The sequence below is a fragment of the Protopterus annectens genome, chromosome 1.part1, assembly GCF_019279795.1.
Source record: "Protopterus annectens isolate FY-2018-M chromosome 1.part1, PAN1.0, whole genome shotgun sequence".
Lineage (NCBI taxonomy): Eukaryota > Metazoa > Chordata > Ceratodontiformes > Protopteridae > Protopterus > Protopterus annectens.
The window spans coordinates 1,385,087,599-1,385,109,365 of NC_056726.1; the positions used below are offsets into that span (position 1 = coordinate 1,385,087,599).

General features: G+C 46.6%; 1 protein-coding gene across 3 annotated transcripts in view; it reads right to left on the reverse strand.

Moving 5' to 3' along the window:
* Positions 1-1,528: 1,528 nt before the first annotated feature.
* The window catches only part of NCOA7 (nuclear receptor coactivator 7), a 334,866-nt gene continuing 314,627 nt past the window's right edge, over positions 1,529-21,767 (reverse strand). For all 3 annotated transcript variants that reach the window (XM_044082180.1, XM_044082173.1, XM_044082187.1), the window contains one exon: positions 1,529-8,893. In XM_044082180.1, coding sequence (XP_043938115.1) covers positions 8,758-8,893 — 136 coding nt within the window. In that variant the 3' untranslated portion in view covers positions 1,529-8,757. The remainder of the gene's footprint in view (positions 8,894-21,767) is intronic.

Here is a 21,767-nt window from a genome sequence, read left to right on the forward strand (position 1 = left end):
TCTTAGGCAAAGACCCTGAAACACTCGGAGAAACCCCCACTGAAGCTAAAGCAGGCCTGCCTCTTAAAGAAGCCTTAGAAACAGAAGGCGAGGCCCTAGCCACCTTAGGAAGAGAGGGAAGAACAGCCACCTGAGAAGCCCCTTCAGGCTGGCCTACTTCCTGAGATACATCCTGTAACAGTAAAGTTTCTCCCTGAGACTCCAAAGAAACTCCTGGCAGAACCTCCGGCTCCACTGAGCCTTCTAAAGAACCGACGTCCGGGACTGTCGGTTCTTCCACTCTAGGCTTCCCTGCTTTGTCCTTGCGCTTTTTGGCTGAAGCGGCGCCGGAGCATCCGACGGCATTTTATAATTACAACGCTTCCCAAACACTAACCTGGCACAGTCTAACCTTCTCTTAATAGTGCGTTTGTTAAACCTAGCACAAGAGCGGCATCCAACAACGTCGTGCTCAGGCCCTAAACAAGGTATACACAAAGTATGGTAATCCCTATGAGGTATCTGTTTCCCACAAGAAATACAGTTATTCACTTTTTCTGACATCCGGTTAAGTACTGAGGCAAGAAAAAACCAAAATATTCCCCAACGGGGTACTTAGCCAACTTTGATTCGGTCTGAAACTCTGACTTCAGAAACTTTCAGAACGCCAACCTGCACTCGCAAAAACTGCTTCTGCATCGGACCATGCGGCAAAAAAGACTGAGGATATGACGTCGGTCATGCGCATTAGTACCCTGACGTACTGACGTCAGTCTAATGCGCCGTGACCGACGTCAGCCATATACTTTGGTATTCGGGCCGACTGGACAGCGGACTACCCAATTGTTAGGACTGCAGCAATGTGGAATGAAGAACATCAGTCTTTTTAACTTTTGGTCCAAAGAGTGTTGAATCATTGAAAGGAGCATTAAATAAAGGAGGTCTTGAAGCCTTTCACGAAATTGCACACGTGCAACCAGAACAGTCGACGAATGGCAGTGCCGGTGTCTGCTGCCATCGCCATGGCATCAGCTGTGTTGAAAGCAGACATATGGACAAGTTGGCAATATGGTAGACAGCTGCGACTCCACCAATTTTTGGATGTCAATTTGGTAGATTAGTCAAAAGGCAGTGTGACAATTCCTTGGTCATTTCCCTCTGGAAAAGAATCATAAGAGTGAAGTAGTTCAACACCTGGAGTGCAGGTAAGCTTTACACATGATCTGCAATATCTGAACTTTCTTTTCCTTCTGAACCTGGAATTCCTTTCTAAATTACTTCTACTTGTCTTAAAAAAAAACACAGAGAGCTTGCAACTCAAACTATGAGGTTAAATTTAAACTTTGAACAGTTCAAGAAAAGTCTAACCATAGTGCTGTTCACACAGATACACAAAATCATCTAATGGTACCCAACAAATTACAGTACTTACTTATACAGTGCAATCTTAACACTTCCACTTGGCAAAAAAAGAAACAAATAGCATAAAACAAGCAAAACTTTCTTAAAATTAATATGTACTCCCATAAGGATCATCACAAGTCTCAGCTACGTTTGGTTAAACTTTATTAATCAATCAGCGCCAGCACTGAAGAAAATAAACAAAACTTTCCAAATGAGGATTCCATTATTGTTATGTGGAACAGTAAATTAACAATGACAATATAACACATATCACGATAAAAAAGACAAAATGTAACTAAACAGAAATTAAAATATTCTGAGAACATTAACCACAAAGTACAGTTGTATACACTTCCCATAAATGTAGATGTTAGAGTGCATTCACCTTTGGAGTCCTGACTTATGGGATTTCCTGCTTTGGAAGGCCTTGGTCAGCCCGAATACTAGAGTAAAAAAACTCCTCCTCCTGGGCTGGTAGACACTTTACACTGGCATCAGTATGGCTGGGTATAAAGAGAGCCAGCCGACACCACAACATCAGTTTTTTCTTGCCCCTAGAAGGTAGGAGGCCCCACAGATGAACCTTAAGCAAGGGACAAGGTTAGAGGAAAGGAGGCCTGTACGCGATCCGTGCAGAAGGTCTTCTGGAACAGGAAGACAGAGAGAGAGAGATAAGCTGTTACTGTAAGGACAACCAGGGGAAGGAGGGAGGAAAAGAAGACGGCAGCAGTGAATACACTTGAACATCTGCATTTACGGTAGGTGTACATAAGTGTACTATGTTTTTAGTGTTTCACTATTGCAGTCCTGATTTACGGGATGACTCCCAAAACTGACATGAGGGTGGGCAGGTAAATTATGGATAGGAGAGGATGTCCTGCAAGACGGCAGTGGCAAATCCTGCTCTAGACTTGAAGAAGGCTGATAAGTGGTAGTGTTTGGTAAAGGTATGCACTGATGACCTGGTAGCTGCTTCCAAAACGTCTTTGGTAGGTACTCCACTCAGAAACACAGTGGACGTAGAAGTAACCCTAGTTGAGTGGGTCCTAACATACTCAGGGGACGTTTTGCCATGGTAGGTGTAACAAAAGGAAATATAGTGGGAGATCTGCTATGACAGTTTGCCTGGAGACCATTTTTCCTTCACAGCCCAATTTTTCTGAAAGTTTTAGTTCAGTCAAGGTAGCAGTGAAGTTGCCTGTGTACATCAAAGGAGTGAAGGATTCTATCCCCCTGCTTCTGTGGTTTAGGGAAGAAAGTAGGCAAGTGAATGCCTTGGTTCACACAAGTGTCTGTGACCACCCTAGTATAAAGAAAGGTTTAGAGTTCTGAGTGAAACTTTATCTTGGTGGAATATAAGAAAGGGTTCCACCGCCATAAGGGTTTGCAATTCAGAGACCCTTCTAGCTGAGATGATAGTCAGTAAAAGGTCAGTCTTCAGGTCAAGAATTTTAAATCAGTGGAAGAAGCTGGTTCAAGGGGGGGGGGGGGGGTAAGGTTAATTTTTCTAGAATAAAGTTGAGGTCCCAAGGAGGGGTGGGCTTTCTCCTGGGAGATCTGACACGCAGCACTCCACTAAGGAACTGTTTCATTATGGGGGCGGGAAAAGACAGGAGGAAGAGTAGGGATGTGGGCTGAAATAGCAGAAGCATATAGCTTAATGGATGAAAAGGATAGGTATTTGTCCACTAAGAGAACTACGTACTCCAAAATGGTTGAAATGTTGGTTGAGAGAGGGTTGAGGCCTTGTTGCTGACACCAAATAGAATCTTTTCCACTTGGCAGAGTATGTTTTCCTAGTACCGGGTTGTCTAGACTCTGAGGTTATTAAGCACCTGACTACTCATGGATTGCTCAGGGAAGAATTTTGATGAATTATCCAGGCAGAAAGTTTGAGTGTCTGCAGGTTGGGGTGAATGAACTTTCCCTTTGCCTGAGTCAGAAGATCCACTCTCTGGGGTAACTGCCAAGGTTTTTCTTTGGTCAAACCCACTAGCAGGGGGTACCAGTGCTTCCTGGGCCAGTCTTGGTCTATCAGGATGATCCTTGGCCCCTCTTCACTGATTTTTAAGAGGACCCTTGGAAGAAGAGGCAGGGGGAGGAAATGCATAAAGAAATAGGTGGATCAGAGGAAGGAGAAGGCATCTGTCCTTCAGGCTGTTTGAAGTTTGCTCCTGGAACTGAATCTTTTGAGTGTTTTCTTCAGTGGCAAACACGTCTATTTGAAGGGATTCCAATTTCTGGACCATGCTGAGAAATGTTTCCCCATGCAGCTGCCACTCTTGAGGCTCCATTAAGTGTCTGCTGAGGCAGTCTCTGTGTTCTGATCCCCAGGAAGGTACTGAGCCATCAGGTGCAACCCCATAGAATTGTCTGTCTCCCAGATCTGCACTGCCAGCCGGCAAAAAGGGTAGGAGTGGGTGCCCCCTTGTTTATGTACCACACGACTGTTGTGTTGTCTATTTTGATAAGTAGAACCCCTGGTTTCCAGTGATCCTTGAAGGCCACCACGCCCTTCTGTACTGCCATCAATTCTTTCCAATTTATGTGCCTGTGTCTGAACTGCTCTTCCCATTTGCCCTGGGATAGAAGGTGCTGGAAATGAGCTTCCCAGGCTGTCTGATGCATTTGTGGTTAAGGTTTGGCCCTGAGGGATGAATTCTGAAGGGAAGACCCTGGTTCTGTACACATGCTTGTGCCCACCAAACCAATTCCTCCCTGAGGCCGTGAATAAGGTGGATTTCTGTCGCCAGGGACTGCGAGTGCTGGCATTACAGATTCTTTAAGTACCACTGAAGCTTCCTCATGTGTAGCGTAGCCAGAGGGATCATTAGTATACAAGATGTCATGTAGCCCAGCGCTCTCAGAAATTCCCTGGCTGAAAGGCATTGCCTCTGCATAATGTCCGGGAAGTATTGTGTTAAGAAGAAGCCTTGCCTGGGGGAAGGATTCAGTAGGGCCCCCAGGAAAACTATCCTAGTGGAAGGGTTTGTGTTGGATTTGCAGAGGTTTATGGTGAACCCTAGGGAACAGAGTAGGGTCTGGGTGAAGGCCAAATCCTTGAGGAGCTTTGACTGACCTGTGGCTTGAATGAGGCAGTCATCCAGATAAAGGTAAATTTGGATGCCTCTAGTTCTGCAGAAGGCGATCACAGGGGCCAAACATTTTGTGAAGACCCTAGGAGCAGTAGACAAGCCAAAGGGAAGTGCAGAGAACTGAAAGTGACTGGTACATGCTCTGAAGCAAAGAAAACTTCAGCAGGATTCTTCTGCAAGAATGTGTAAGTAGGTGTTTTTCAGGTCTAAGGTAACCATTAGAGCCTGAGGAGTGGACATGGGAAGAAGCTTTTGAAGAGTAAGCATTTTGAATTTTGTAACTAGGAGGGACTGATTGAGGATGGCCAGATTCAGGATAGGGCACCAAGAGCCTTCTTTCCTGTGGACCAGGAATAGCCTGGAGTAGAAACCCTTTTCCTATCTGGTGGTCTGGTACTTTTTCCACAGAGCCTTGAGAGCACAGGTTGTGAATCTGAGAAATGGCACCAGCTCTTTGTTTTTGAGGCCCATCAGGGTAGCCTGAGAATCTTAACTGTTTTTTGAAAGTCGGCTTGTAACCGTTTGAGATTATTTATAGAACCCACTTGTCAGAGGTGACGAGGGCCGAGTTTTCCTTGAACAGTGAAAAGTCTTCCACCTATCTTGTTTGAGGTTGGGGGTTGGGGACTGGGTGGGGGAAAAGACAGCTGATCTCTGCTAGGACCCTGTGGTCTTGAACTTCTCAGCCTGGGTGTTCCTGAGTATCATTGCCTTGCCCTCTGAGATTTTTGCTGCTGGCTATGAGGCCTTTTCTCTTTGGGTTTTCCTTCAACTGGGTTTTGATTGGGAGGGAAAGGACCAATGCTTAATGGGAAAATTCCTATTGAACCTAGGTTGCTGGACTTGGGAGGACATCTTTGACAGTCTGCATGGATTTTGCTTTATCCTCCATATTTTTTAACACCGTCTCAGCCTTTGGTCCAAAAAGGGAGTCTTTATCCAGGGGTGCATCTAGTAGTTTAGATTTGACATATTCTGGTAATGTCTGTTCCCTAAGCCAAGCATGCCTTCTGATGAACAGGCCAGAAACAGCAGCTCAGGTAAATGCCTCTAGGGCATAATATCCACAGTGCAAGGAGTGCCTAGCTACTTGGGAACTGGAATGCAGAGATCTAGCAATTCCTTGGAGGTGCTCTTGTCCTCTAGGGAGGATATCTTTTGCTTTATCTTTTTTCCAAAATATTTTGCTGGTATTTTTATCATTTGGAATTGGCAGTTGAGGGCCTTCATGGTCAGAGTAGAGGAAGTACAAATCTTCTTCCCAAACCTGTCAAGGGCCCTGCCTTCTTTGTCTGTAGGTAATGGGTTTTAGAAGTACTAGCCCTGACTCCTTTGGGTCCAGAAAGTGACAACCTATGGGTCAGCAGAGGGGTTCTTAAAAAGGAATTTATGAGAGTCTAGTACCCTGTAACACCTGTCTGGTTTACGAGGGGCTGGGGGAAGAGAGTCTGGATTGAGAGATGATTCCATGAAGACATCTTCTACCGCTTCCAAAACTGGAGGGACAGCCAAGGGTTTGGGGCTGTGGGAGATCAAGGAACTCCCTGACCCTCTTTTTAGACTGGGGGGTATTCCTGTGCCTGCCACTGGAAAAACTCTCTTATGGCATGCAGCGTCTCCCCAAAGGTAATATTCTCAGGGGGTGAAGCAGAGTGTAAAACCTCTTCTGAATCAGAATCCTCAAAGGAGGCAAGAAAGGGTTCTTCTTCAAGGACACAGTCCTCCTGATCAGAGTCCTGATCTGAATAAGGAGGTTCTGAAAAGGTCTCAGGTGTAGGGTCTCTTCCTTTTTCCTGGTGAAGATTCTTGGGGGGGGGGGGGGGGGTTGGACTGCCTGCCTCTAACTAAAGCAATAAGGTCCTCTGCAAACCTGACCAAATCCTGCTGATAACCTGTGGTGTGGCAGCCGGCAGGCCACGGCACAGGACATGAAGTTGAGTTCTTCTTTGGTGTAGCCTTAGGCCTGTGCACACCTGGTACTCTGATGCCAGTTTCTTTGAAAGAAATAACCGATGTAGGGGGATGCCCCAAAGGGACGTCGTCGTTTGGGGGGGGGGGGGGGTCTGCCTGCCTCTGACTAAAGACATAAGGTCCTCTGCCGACCTGACCAAATCCTGCTGATAACCTGTGGTGAGCGAGCTGGTAGGCATAGGCACAGGACCTGAGGTCGAGAATGAGCTCTTCTTAGGTGTAGCTTTGGCCTTGGGCCTGTGCACACCCAGTACTTTGTCAGTTTCTTTGAAAGAAATAACAGATGTAGGCGGACGCCCCAAAGGGAAGTCGTCGGCTGAAGATCGTTCACAGAAGCCGAGGTCTGCTGAGCAATTCTGGACTCAACAGATGAACCGACGGCCAAGGCCTAAGCTGAAGCTGAGGAATCCAACAGCATGTTGGACTATGAAAGGGTCTTAACAGAGGCCTGCGCCACTACCTCACTCACAGAAGGGGGCTGCAAAGGCACCTCTCCTTCCTCTGCAATAATGAGCCCTGGGGGACTAGCGGATGTAGAAAAAGGTTGTCAGAGGCCAAACGTTTGGGTCTGTTTTCCTTCTCTTAGACTGGTCAAGCTCGAGATGGCCGACAGATGCCAACATGTTACGGGAAGCGTATTGCTGACGAAGGTACTTAGATAAGACTTCGGCCCTACATCTTATGGTCCTAGAACTGAAAAGGGCACACAGACAGCAATTAGGGACATCGTGGTTTGGGCCTAAACAAGCGACACACAAGGTAAGAGAGTCTCTATGTGGGATTTGTTTACCACATCGAAGACAGTTGTTAACTTTATCTAACATGAGTCACAGGTAATAAAGAGAGTTCCCCAACAGGGTACCTGGCTTTAGAAGATTTCTCACTCCAGTGTGGACTGACCAATGCACTCACAACTGCTTCAGGCTCTGATGGTAAAAAAAAATGATGGCATGGCATTGGCAGGCTCCCTTTATACCCAACCATACTGATGTCAGAGTAGGGAGTCTGCCAGTCCAGGGAGGAGAGATTTTTTTTATTCTGATAGTCGGGCTGACCAAGGGCTTCCGAAGCAGGAAATCTCATAAGTCAGGACTGCAACACTGAAACACGAAGAACATCATATTTTCTCTTTAAAGGGAAATGTCCACCTGCTTTCTTTTTTCTCAGCATTACGTTTAACAGTTTAGCCTTAACTTGGGTTAATTCTAAAGTCATCCCAGCCAGCCTGCTAGTCTTTATAAAAAGAAGTACTATTCTGCCACTATACACAACCTCCTGTGCATGTCCAACGAACACTACCAAGATAAAGTGAAGCAGTCACAAGAACATGTGCACAGGTCCAGATGTACCTGCAGCTGCAATATGCCAGCTTTTGATAGAAACTCTTTTACAAATGGCAATACAATGTAGCACCTGGACAGAACTGAGCTAACTAGCATGGAAATCAAATCTGGTAATAGATTCAGTGATAAATCCTTCTGCACACATTACAGTTCTAGTTTCATGAAGCATAATGTGCCCTTAGGCTTATGGATAACCACAGGAACTGGCAGGTACAATAGTCAAGACTGTTTCATATTCTTGGAAGGACAACCATGCCTAGCCAAACACATGGTTTACTAAACAAAGGGAAAAAATTTTATGCTGACCAAATTTGGCCTCTCACTGAGGCCACTGACAGGTGGACACTTCCTCCAAGATATACTGTCTGAACACAAACAGCCTTCACATTTTTAAAATGATATACTCACAGTATCTGAAATGGATTTCTTAAGTAGCGAGTACAATATTGAATAAAGATTGCATGTTTGATAGCATACAACAATATACTTGCATGTTCTCTTTCAAGTGTATAATACATGCATACAGACATTCTGGAGTGAAAGTACTTATTAGTCAGTAATTCTTCAGACTTTGGCAAATTAATTACTTCGGTCTTAACCCATTTCTTTAGCTAGCAAATACCTGGAATACATCTGATAATGTTCTCTCCACAATCAGACTGCACTTGTTGCTTTTCAAGCACATTAAGGTCTTAAAACATACTGTTAACCATTGAAAGTCACAAAGTGGAGCACTACTTCCTTTTTGTTCTTCCTCTTCGACTATGTCAGCCTACCAGAAGTTGACATAAATCTGTGTTGAGAGCCCTTGCACTGAACAAGCACTTCTAATTCAGAAAAGGAGACATCACTGTTATCTTAGAGAAGGCAGAATGTAATGGGCATTTAGAAACTAGTGTGTCCAAGTTGCCACATTACAGGAAAATGGCTTCAAGAAAGGCAACAGTCACATTTCCATTTCAGCTTTACATGAATGTCCACACTTCAAGGTCCTGCACTGTGAAATCTTCTGTGCTAGATAACATTTCATTGTTGAAGGTGCTGCATGGATTACTTCTGCCATAGTACAGATCTGCATCGACCCAGAGTCCAAAATAGCCACTGAAAAGAAACAAGACAAACAAAAACATTAAAAATCAGATGATAAAAGCATCACTAATTATGAAACAGAATTTATAACTGGGGAAATTAGTTCAAATTTAAGGTCTGCAAGTTTATTAAATGAGAAATGCTACTGCACCCATAAAAATGTGTGGTTTGGAGTGGGGAAGTAGTGGTGTGTGTGTGTGTGTGTGTGTGTGTGTGTGTGTGTGTGTGTGTGTGTGTGTGTGTGTGTGTGTGTGTGTGTGTGTGTGTGTGTGAACATGAGACAACAGCTCTCATTTCAACAGCTGCAAACAAACAAGCCTCTAAAATTACATTTAAATGTAGTCTAAAGGTACACCAGAAAAACAACCACATGAAGTGTACTTAAATTATACACATTCAGTACAAGAAACATTTTCATACATCTTAGTCTGGCTCTGCATATCCAATCAGAAAAGTACTTCTGAACAGCTTTGTAATTTTTTCCAGATACTGTTCCAGTACTTGCACACAGATGCAAACTTTGAGGGTTAATGCTGTTGTAATGCAGTGGGAGACAAGCTAATGTAAAATGTGATATCTGCATTTTTTCCTTAGTACTGTAAGCTGTATTCAGGCTTTGTGAAACACGCTGAGGGGCTGCACTGTGTAACTGCATTTCAATATGTCCTTACAATTGCAGGTGAATTGAACTTCTTTTCTGTAATACAGAAAAATATGTACAAAACCCTGTTTACTCTGCTGGAAAATGCAACAACTCTGGAATGTGAAACCAGTTTCTGATTCAGAAAAGAATCAACTGTAAGCCTGTAACTGCAGGAAAGCATAAAAATGGCAGTCAGGAAACTCTGGCCCAAGCACTGTAAAAGGAACAGGTACAAGCAGTATGGCTGGTCACCTATCCAGTACTTTTCCAGACTATCCTAAAATCAGACCAGAAGCACTGTACAAACTCCGGTTATCTTTTGTAGAAGTGTGGACAGAATGCTGGAGTTTGTTAAAATGCAACCAGTGCTTTTTTTTTTTTTTGCAAAACATTGCTAAAGCAATGCAGTGGAGTCCGACATACTCTACAACAAAGAAAAAAAAGAGAGAAATGCTACATAGATTAGGCACATGAAAATGCACTAAAAGGGACGTTCTGACCTAATGATATATGCGTTTAATTCATGAAACAGGTGTGGTTGTGGGCACAGATGGGGTAGGCCTGGGCGGGGTCATGGGTAGAGCAGGGGGTGTGGCTTCAGTCCAGTTTTCAGCATAGCAAGAAGTGGCAACCCTACAAGCAATAAACAACAAAATTTGAAATATTGTGTCAGCCAGTCTTTGTGATTGTTTTCTGTGTACTAAGAATGAGTTAATTATGTATGGTTCCTGTGGAAAAGAAGAATAAGCTAAAATATTCTGAGCCAAAACAAGTGTGGTCAGACCAGTTCTGGAGCTTGCTGTAAGAACGTTTGCTGTTCTGCTGTTTAACAAAACAGTCTTTTGGTAACTTGGCTCAGTTAAGTCTCAGTATTCTTAAAACTGGATTCAATCAGGTTACAAAACCATACTGATATATTTTCAGTTGCAAACATTATACATCACTTATAATATACCCAGTCATTGTCAAACATTACAAACCTCATTCAATTCCTACCTTCCTTTAAACCTCATTCCTCCTCTAAAACATTATTCTGCATGTATTGTTCCTACAATTCCCATTTTTTATCTATGTACATTGCTCCTACCTTTTTCTAAAGATCCCACTTCCAGTTGTTTTATCCCTGCTACTATATTCAATATTTCTAGTACAGTTTGTTTAGACTTTGATTTCCATTTTCTAGTAATTGCTTTTTTTGGCAGCCACAAGAATTAAACTTACCAATGCCTTACTATGTCTAAATTAAGTCAAGTTATTTGCTTAGTATTAATTAAAGGGTTTTTCTTCTAGGAATTCTATCTGAGTAATTGTTTTTCTGTTGTTCTGTGCAAGTATGCATACTTCTGCATATCTAACTTGTATCACTAGGTCTAACTCATTTACTTTTTAAGTAAAACTTTTTTTCTTTATTATTCACTGTTAAGATCTTTTGTATGGGTACTTTTGTATTTGTTACTTGAGAAATGGGTGTTGCTGCATTTTTCTCCAAGCCATACTAGCACATTGCTAGTGGAGTGATGTTTAAAGCGGAAAAACAAAGCCTTTCATTTTTACAAAATAAAATGTTCAAATGCACAGGGGATACATGCAAACACTCTTATGTAAAAAAAAATTTGTTTTGAGACACTTTTTTTAGTAAACTGATTTTTAACAAAAAAACTTTCCTAACGTGGAAGTATAAACTAGTGCGAATTTATGGCATTAATATTAATATGGCAGGAGAAGGCATGTACATCCCTTTGGGGTCAGTATAATTAAGAGTGGATTAATGTTAGTAAATGCTTAGTATTACCTTTTGTGACCTGTTACCCAACCAGGCTGTAACCAAGGCTGCCATCTTACAATCAACCTCAAGACAAGCTTAACACAAACATCTGCGTGGGGCTGTAAGAAAAATTTACAGAATCTTCCTGGTGTGTTGTGACTCTACTTATCTGCAACTATTTTAAATGTGACAGATCAATTAAGAAGGATGAAAACCTTTAACACACAAAGGACAGAGAGTTGTTGTGTTGTGCCTTTCGGCTTTTCCTGGTTAGGGGTCGCCACAGCGGCACTCCGGTCCGCTAATGATTGGCAGTAGATTTTTACGTGCCGAGTTGCCGGCCCTGACGCACAACCTTCAACATAGGTATGCCCATTCATGAATGTCTCCACACAGAAGACGCTCTAGCTGAGAATCGAATCGGACAACGTCTTACTGTGAGGCGACAATGCTACCGCAGCACCACCACAGCAGTCAACAAAGGACAGAGAGTAAGCTATGCAAAATGGATAATCTGCTGGGGGCTGAAAATTGTAAAGCAGGTATAGTAAATAAGTTATGTACTCACCATAACGTTCCATCTGAGTAGGTATCTTCATTTGTCTGCAACCTTTGGGATACGGATCTGATCTTGGATCCGAGCCGGCAACTTCTATCACAGCATAGACCCGAGCTCCTAGCGCCTCCCTTTACCCATAATCCCCTGCCAACCCTGACTGACCTCAGATCAAGTTTGCCTCATAGCACAGCTAGTACTGTGTCCCAGAAGGAACTAATCTAAAGAACCCCAAGTAGGATCATTTTGGTCAGGGGGAAGGAGGGGGAGATGGTTGCAGACAAATGAAGATACCTACTCAGATGGAATGTTATGGTGAGTACATAACTTCTTAATCTGAAGTAGGACTTCATTTGTCAGCAACCTTTGGGACAGAGTCCCCAGCTACCTAAATCTTGGGTGGCTGTCATGGAAGGATATTCCGGAGCACTGCAGAGCCAAAAGACGCCCTACCTCGGGAGACAATATCTACTTTGTAGTGGCTGATAAAGGTATGAGATGAAGCCCAAGTGGCTGCGGAACAAATGTCATCCAGAGAAACTCTAGCCTTGAAAGTAGCCGATGTAGCAATGGCCCTCGTAGAATGAGCACGGACTCCCTGAGGTGCAGGCCTTCCCGAGCTCTGATATGCTAAGAGAATACAATTAGATATCCATCGGGAGAGGGTAACCTTAGAAACCGCATTGCCGAAGTTGTTTTTGGCAAAGGAGACAAACAACTGATCGGATTGCCTATGACCAGTAGTTCGATGAGTGTAAAAAATGCAGTTGTCTGTGCACGTCTAAAGAGTGCAGCTTATACTCTCCTTTGTTTTGATAGTTGGGGAAGAATACTGGAAGATTAATAGATTGATTAATGTTAGCTTCCGACGATACCTTAGGTAGGAAAGACGGATTGATCCTGAGGTGAACTGTCTGGGTGGAAGACCAAATACGGTGGTTTGACACAGAGAGCCTGGAGTTCCGAGACCCTCTTGGCTGAAGTTATGGCCACCAAAAAGGCCGTTTTCCAAGAGAGGTATTTAAGATCAACAGTGGCCGCCGGCTCGAAAGGGGGGCTAGTCAAGGCCTGTAAAACTAGGGATAAATCCCATGGGGGTACCACCTCCTTGACCGGGGGCCTGAGAAGGAAGGTACCCTTAAGGAAGGTCTTACATAGTTTGGAAGTAATAAGCGGGCCTGACTCCTGACCTACATGGTAGTGTGAAATTGCTGCAAGTTGCACTTTGACCATGGAAGAACTAGCCCCCTGGTGAAAGAGAGAAGATAGAAAATCTAGAACTGACGCTACCGGCGCCGTAAAAGGATCCAAATGACGGTGCTCCACACAAATGGAAAAACGTTTCCATTTACTCCAATAGACCCTTCTGGTGGAGGGCTTGTGAGCTGCTACTAGGATGGCTTTGACTGGAGATGAAATTCCGGGAGTCCTTATCAGGAGTGGAACTGGAGCAACCACGCAGTCAGCTTTAGGTTGGCCAGGTTCGGGGTTGGAAGACCCAGGGGGTGTGAAATGAGATCCGGAAGGGGATCCAGCATCTAGGGCTGATGAATCAGGTGAGACCATAGGTAAGGGAACCACGTCTGACGAGGCCAGAATGGGGCAATGAGGATCATCTTGCTCCCCAACTGACTGGCTTTCTGCAATAGTTTCAACATCAGGGGCAGAGGCGGGTAAGCATAAAGCAGACTGGGAGGCCAAGCATGAACTTGAGAGTCTCTCGGGGACTCCCCCAGAGGGGGGATCAGGGCGAAGTAATCCTTGCATTTGGTATTTGAGTGAGAGGCAAAAAGATTGCAACAAGGTCGCCCCCATCGGGCAAACATTTGCTCTGCCACTAGAGGATTGAGAGACCACTCGTAAGGAGTCAGGATAGTACAACTGAGCCTGTCCGCTAATATGTTGGACCGTCCCGGAATGTGCATTGCGATGAGAAAGCGGTTGGTGGATATCGCCCATTCCCACACTCTCATGGCCTCGCGGCAGAGTGGGTAAGACCTGGTTCCCCCCTGTTTGTTGATGTACCAGACGACTGACATGTTGTCCGTCTGTACCGCAATCGTCCGAACCGGAAGAGGGTTGTGAAGCGCTTGCAACGTCAAAAGCACCGTCCTCATCTCCAGGACGTTGATATGCAAAGAGGTCTCTATGTCGTTCCACGTGCCTTGGACTGTTCTTGCCGAATAGTGCCCCCCCACCCCAGGCAAGAAGCGTCCGTGGTCACTGTGGCGACTGGCGGAGGCGGCGAGAAGGGGCGTCCCGTTTGGAGATTGGAGGACTGGAGCCACCACACGAGCGACCTTCTGCAAACCCTGCTTAGGGAGATGGGATGAGACAAGAGATTGCGAGATAGGGACCATTGTACCTGGAGGGTCCATTGTATGACCCTCATATTCAACCGGGCCAATGGCAGCAGCGGAACTGCTGCCACCATGGACCCTAGAGCCCTCAGGACCAAGGAGCTTGAAGTTGAAGGATGGCCTGCACATGCAACCTCAGGTTCTGGAGCCGATCTGGAGTCAAGAAAACAAGCATCCGTCTGGAGTCCAACCTCGCCCCTATGAAATCCAATACTTGTGTAGGAGCCAGGGAGGATTTGGCCATGTTGATGGTCAACCCTAAGAGTGGAGCCAGATTGAGGAAATAATCCCTGCATGAGCAAAGGAGATGCCTTGTTGGGGCGGTAAGGAGCCAGTCGTCCAGGTATGGAAAGACCTGAATTCCCTGGAGTCTCAGGTGGGCCGCTATCGTTGCCGAGACCTTGGTGAACACCCTGGGGGCTGAGGTGAGACCGAAGGGAAGGGCCCTGAACTGGAAATGGCCGGCTCCCAGCCGGAAGCGGAGAAATCTCCTGGAGCGTCTGTCCACGAGAATATGATAGTACGCATCCTTGAGGTCTATTGAGCACATCCAGTCGTTCTCTCGTAGTAGTGGGAGGAGAGATTGCAGAGTGACCATCCGGAACTTTACTTTTGGTACTGCCAGGTTCAAGAGAGAGAGGTCCAAGATGGGCCTCACATCCCCCGTCTTTTTTGGCACCAGAAAGAACCTGGAGTAAAACCCTGATCCGTGCTGATCTGGGGGGACGGGCTGGATGGCTCTTTTTTGTAAGAGCTGCTGAATTTCTGCAGCAGCCGCCTCCCTCTGATTGGGTGGCACATCGGGGAGGCTTCTGATTCTGGGGGTTACAAGAAAGAGAATTTGGTATCCTCTGGATATAACACAAAGCACCCAGCGATCTGTTGTTATGGACTCCCACATTGCTAGGTGTCTCGGGAAACGTCCCCCGACTTCCTCCAGAGTGGAGCAGCCAGGTAACCACTCAGGGGTTCTGCGTGGGCCTCTCAGAGAAAGGTTCTCTGGACCCAAAGTTCCTGGGACCCCCTCTGCCTCTAGGGCGGCGTCCGCCCTGTCCTCCTCTGCCACGAGAGGACTGGTTGTCCGGAGCAGACTGGGATTGATGCGATTTCCGGAACCACATCTTCTTCTGACCCTTTTGGTTCTTGGTAAAGGACCTCTGGGGAGCAGAGAAGCGGACTCAGACGGCAGACAACGTCTTCCCGTCTTTCTCGCTCTGAACAAGGGTGTCGCGAACGGTTTTGCCAAACAATGCAGAACCATCAAAAGGGGCATTCGCAAATGACGCCTTAAAGGGTTCCAAGAAGTCACAATGTCGGAGCCAGGCTTGCCTCCTCATGACCAGCCTGACTCCGCCTGGTCTAGCGGCTCCCTCAGTGGCGTGAGACAAGAGCCGCATAGAGGTGTTGGAAATAGAACGTAGGGTGGACATTTGGGAGGAGTACAGTTGCTTGTCCCCTTCTGACATGGACCCCGGGGGGGGGGGGGAGCAGCGTATTCTTTGATTAGATCCCACTGCATCCGAATGACGTGTGCCATATAGTTCATGGCCCTCAAGGAGAAGGTCGCTGAACTGAAGGCCCGCTTCCTAAGGCGCTCCATCGCACGAGACTCCTTGCTCGGCGGATGAACCGTGGGGCTCTCCTGAGCCAACTCTCTCTTGGTGGCTGCCACCACCAACATGGCATCCACAGGGGGACCTCTGCTCCAATGGGTTCTCTCTGACAGGGGGCTCAAAATTTTGTCCGGGCGCTTGGGAACAGGATCTACAGTGTCCGGCCCCCTCCAAGCCCTAGTGGCTATAAGATCCACTAAGGGGTCGGGGGGAGGGGACACCCAAGAGGTAGATGGCCCTGCCTCGAACGCCTCTAGGAATACGGACTCGGAGGAAGCCTTGGGGGCAGACCACCCCCCCCCCCCCGATTCTGAGCATTTCCATGATGTCTCCAAAGGAGACATCCTCGGGGGGTGACCTTGGGGAGCCTTCCCCTTCATCCAAGTCCGTATCCTCAGTGAGGGACTCAGGGGAGTCCACGTGCCTCCTTTTGCACTTCGACTTGCGGGGAACCTCCTCGGGGGGGGGGGGGGGCTGTCCGAGGAGTCCTCACCAGCAATATCCTGTTCCAATGGAACACCTAGAGGTGCTGAAGCAGGCTGCCCCGAAGGCCGGGTGTGGGGAGCCAGGACCAGCTGAGAGGGAGTGCAGGGGGGAGCCGAAGCCAGGACCGGGGGCCTGGATGAACTCAACAGCACCCTCTCCACCACCGCGAAAGCCGAGGGGGAGCCACTCTCTGACAGATCCGAGATCCGACTCCCACTCGGATCCGAGGCGGGGATCGGACCCAGAGCCGAGACTATCGGACCCGAAGGACCGGCGCGCTCCAACCGGGAAGGGGCCGAGAGCACACAGAGTCCCTCGGATCCGAAGCTCGGCCCACGGCTCTGAGAGGTCGGATCCGACAAACTCGAGGGAATAGTCAGAGCTGAAGTGCCCAGCACTGTCGGCTCCGACCCACCCCCGGATCCAACGCGGCTCGGCTCCGACAGCTCAGAACCCGGGAGGCGGGTCGGAGAAGGAGCTATAGGAGCGAAAAAAGGGGTCGAGCTCCCGGAGGGGAGGCAAGAGCACTCCCATCTGCATCTGGGCCTGGATGAACCTCCTCATCATCCGGTCCATGTCCGCGTCTGACATACTGAATGTGGACCTCGAGGAGGCCACAGAGGCAGGCCTGGAGTGCCGCCTCGATGACCTCGACGGGGACCGGGTCACCTCCTCCTCGGGTCCCGGTGAGAAGCAAGGGGATCAGATCTGAGGAGGAGGTGAACCAGAAACCCTGGAGGGAGAAGCCCACTTGGCAGGCGGGGCCGAGGAGGAGTCCTCAGCCCGCCGCTTAAGGTGCTTCTCCCTCCGCTTCTCTTTCCTGGCCTCCCTCACCTCCGAAGCCACAGTGGGAGGTTGAGTCCTGGTCGGAGGGAGGGGGGCAGGAGTGGCCGTTACCGAAGACTGGGTAACGGTCACAGAAGTACCAGAGGTCGGAGCCGGGTCTGGGGGCAAAAGGCCCACTAGAACCAGCTTCGACCTCCGATCCTTAAGTGCCCTGGGGTTGAACGCAGCGCAAATTGTGCAACCCGAAGAGAGGTGTTCAACCCCAAGGCACCTAACGCACCGAGTGTGGCCATCAGCCGGTGAAACCTTGTGACCACACTCGGTGCATTTCGAAAAAATGGCTTTAGGGGCCTCTGACATCACTGAAAGTAAAACACACTCACTAGGCCCCTACACACTACACACACACACACACACACTGCGACCAGCGGGGGCAGGGAGGAAAAATAAATTAAAATTTAAGCTAATTCAAGCTAAAAAAGGAAGAGAAATTAGCGTTAAGGGGAAACCTAAACACACACACACACAGACACTCGCTTTAAGAAATACAAGAAAAAGTTTAAAACTGTTTCTCTCACAGAATCAGCAAGAGCTCTGGAATCTAGCTGTTGCTTGAAGAGCGGCAAACTAGATCTGGGGTCAGTCAGGGTTGGCAGGGGATTATGGGTAATGGGAGGAGCTAGGAGCTCGGATCTATGCTGTGATAGAAGTTGCCGGATCGGATCCGTATCCCAAAGGTTGCTGACAAATGAAGTCCTACTTCAGATTGAATATTTCTGCTCAGTACGCATGAAGGACAGAGGCAGGCAGACAGAGAACTCTAAAACAAACCAGTGGAAGAGGACAAGACAACTGGATTGATTCCATCTTCTCTAAAGAAGAAATACTTTTGCAGGAAAGTACAGTTTTGTACCTACCATAAATGTAGATGTCCGAACTGGATAGCATCTGCAGTCATAACAAGTGGGTTGTCCTGTCGTCAGGCAGCCCTGCAGTCGGCCGGATTCCAAAGTCCGGGTCCGGCTTCGGCTGATGTCGCACTCCACCCGACGTCATCTCTGTTGGTCTTCGGGTATAAAAGCATCAGCCGACGCCATTTTCCTCAGTGTTTCTTGCCCCAGATGCCAGTAGCCCTCTTGCAGGCTAAAATTTGGATAGATGCCAATGTTTCCAAATAGATAGAGGTAAACACAACAATAAGCATATATGTACATATATACAAACAAATACACCATAAAAGACTCCCCAACAGCTAGCTATTAGGAGGGTAAACACCTAGGAGTACCACAGAGGGAAGGAGGGAGGGTAATCCTGACTGCAGATGCTATCCAGTTCGGACATCTACATTTATGGTAGGTACAAAACTGTACTATGTCCTTCATGGATGCATCTGCAGTCATAACAAGTGGGTAGAATACCATAGCCAACTAGGGCAGCAGGATAAAAGTAGATTATGGTGTGTTAAGGATCCCTTGCAGTACAGCAGTGGCAAACCCTGCTCGGGATCTGGAATATAGAGGCAAATTATAATGCTTGGCAAATGTATGCACGGAGGTCCAAGTAGCCGCCTCAATAATGTCTTTGGTTGCCACTCCTCGTAAGAAGGCTGTGGTAGTGGCTGTTGCCCTTGTAGAATGAGGTCTTATGTTCTGTGGAATTGGTTTTCCATGGAAGGAGTAACAGTATCGTATGCAATTTCCTATCCATTTGGAGATTGTCTGTTTGGAAATAGCTTTTCCTTCCCTTCCTGTTGCATAGGCTACAAAAAGTTGGTCAGTCTTTCTGCTATTTTTGTTCTGTCCAAGTAGTAGCGTAGCTGTCTATGTACATCCAAGGTATGCAGTATACTTTTCCCTCTGTTTTGTGGGTTGGGAAAGAAGGTAGGTAGGTGGATTGCCTGGTTTAAAGATACTCTGGATACCACCTTGGGCATAAATGTAGGATTAGTCCTCATGGACACTCTATCTTGGTGGAAGATTAGGAAGGGTTGCACTGCCATTAAGGCCTGTAGTTCTGAAACCCTCCTTGCTGAAGTAATTGCCAGTAGGAAAGCAGTTTTCCATGACAGGTGTTGTAGGTCTGCTGTTGCTGCTGGTTCAAAGGGTGATAGTGTCAACTTTTCTAGCACAAAGTTTAAATCCCAAGCTGGTAATGGTGGTTTCCTTGGAGGCTTTACATTCTTGATTCCTCTGAGGAACTGCCTGAGCAAAGGGTGCGAAAAAACAGGTGGATCAAAGCTGTATTCTGCTGAAATAGCTGATGCATGTATCTTGATGGAGGAGTAGGACAGGCCTGAATGAAGAAGTTCGCCAGATACTCCAGAATGTTAGGCATATCTATGTTTGACACATCTTTTCCTCTTCGGTACTCCAAATGACAAACCTTTTCCATTTTCCAGCATAGTTCCTTCTTGTTGAAGGTCTGCGTGCTTCAAGAATAATGTCTTTAACTCTTTGGGAAAGTTCTGGATTAGCTGCTGCTATGTGATGTTCCATGCAGTCAGTTGCAGCGTTTTTAGGTTTGGATGTATGATGCTGTAGTTGTTCTGAGTTAACATCAAAGGCATCAGGGGTATTGGCCACATATTGTTGCGAGACATGCTCTTCAGTAGTGGGTACCAGTGTTGTCTTGGCCAGTTTGGGGCTATCAGGATTATCCTTGGACGTTCTTCTTTGATTTTTAGTAGTACCTTGTGTATCAAAGGAAGAGGTGGGAATGCATATGCTGTTAGGCCTTTCCAGTTGAAGGAGAGTGAGTCCACTTTCCATGCTAGTGGGTGGAATGTCCTTGTGCAGAATTTTTGAGCTGGTGATTGAGAGGTGATGCGAATAGGTCTATCTGTGGCATTCCCCATTTCTTTGAGATGGTCTTGAAGATGTCCGGGTGCAGCTTCCATTCGTGGGCATCGAGTGGTTCTGCTTAATATGTCTGCTAGAGTATTGTCTTTCCCGGTACAAATATTGCCTGTAACTGAATGTTGTAGCTGAGTGCCAGGGTCCACAGCTCCAAGGTCATTCTGCATAGGGGTATGAATGAGTGCCTCCCTGTTTGTTGATGTACCACATGACTGTGGTGTTGTCTGTCCTTATCATCAACTGGCCCTCTTTGAGGAATGGTTTGAACTTTTGGATTGCTAGTTTTACTGCCAGCATTTCTTTTAGATTGATGTGCAGGTGAAGTTGATCCTGTGTCCACAATCCTTGCACGCATTTGTCCAGCATGTGGGCGCAACATCCTAGGTCTGAAGCGTCTGTTGTGATGGTCTGGCTTGGTTGACATTTGCGAAAGGGTAGGCCTGGGTTTGACTGGCATGCCTGAGCCCACCATAGGAACTCCTGTTTTAAGCATGGAATTAGTGGGATTTCTGTTTCTAGACTGTGTCTGTGTTGGGACCATAAATTCTTTAGGTACCACTGTAGTTTCCTCATATGTAGTCTGGCAAATGGGACCAAGATTATGCATGATGCCATGAAGCCCAAGGCCTGCAGAAATTTTCTTGCTGTTAACTTGTTCAGTTTTGTTAGTGCCAAGAAGTAAAGAGGAAGTTCTTTTGTTTTTCTGTAGTCAGGAATGCCATTTGTTGTACTGTGTCCAATTCCGCCCAAGAATGTCCTTGTTTGGGATGGTATCAGCCTTGACTTTTGTAAATTGACTGTGTATCCCAGTCCTTGTAGCAAGTAAATGACCCTTTGTAAATCTGTTGTCAGCTTGCTTTTGTTGTCCCCTTGTAGCAGGCAGTCGTCCAGGTATGGGTAAATTTGAATTCCTGTAGTCTGCAATGGCGATTACTGATGCCAGGCATTTTGTGAATACTCTGGGCAGTAGATAAGCCAAAGGGCAATGCTGAGAATTGATAGTGCTCTGATCCTGCAAGAAATCTGAGGTATCTTCTGCAGATTGGTCGAATGGGGACGTGCAGGTATGCCTCCTTGAGATCTAGAGTTACCAGCCAAGACTTCTTGCCCAGCATGGGAAGAAGTTGCTGTAGGGTCAGCATTTTGAATTTTGGGACAATGATGTATGTATTTAGGGTGGACAGGTCGAGAATTGGTCTCCAACTTTTTTCCTTTCTTGGGACTAGGAATAGTCTGGAATAGAACCCCTTTCCTTGTTCTGCTGTTGGCACTCTTTCCACAGCTCTCATGTTTGCTAACTCCATTATCTGGCGTAGAGCCTCTGTTTTTTGATTTGGAGGTAGATTTGGCATTCCTCTTTTGACTGGTAAAGTTTGGAAGTGAAACCGGTAACCTTGATCTATGGTTTGTAAAATCCACTTGTCTTTTGTTATGTAGTGCCAGTTCTTTGAAAATAAGGTTATCTTTCCGCCTAGAGGAGCTGCTATTTGTTCCCTGGTAGGCGGAGTTAGGATTAAGTCACTGTGGTTGTGCTGATGTAGTGGCAGTGGCTGTGTCTGTGCCTCTGTTGTTACCTTGCCACTGTCGTCCTCTGTAGGCACCTCCTCTGGATTGGTTTCTGCCTCTCGAGCGTCTATTCCTGGCCCTTTGAAATTCTGTGGAGTCAGGAAAGGACCCATTTTTAGCAGGGCAGGTCCTGCTACACCTTGGGGTTGAATCTGCAAGAAATCTTTAACAGTTTGAACAGATTTTGCCTTTTCTTCCATTTTCTTCATAACCTGCTGGGCAGGTGTACCAAACAAACTTGTCTTGTCCATAGGAG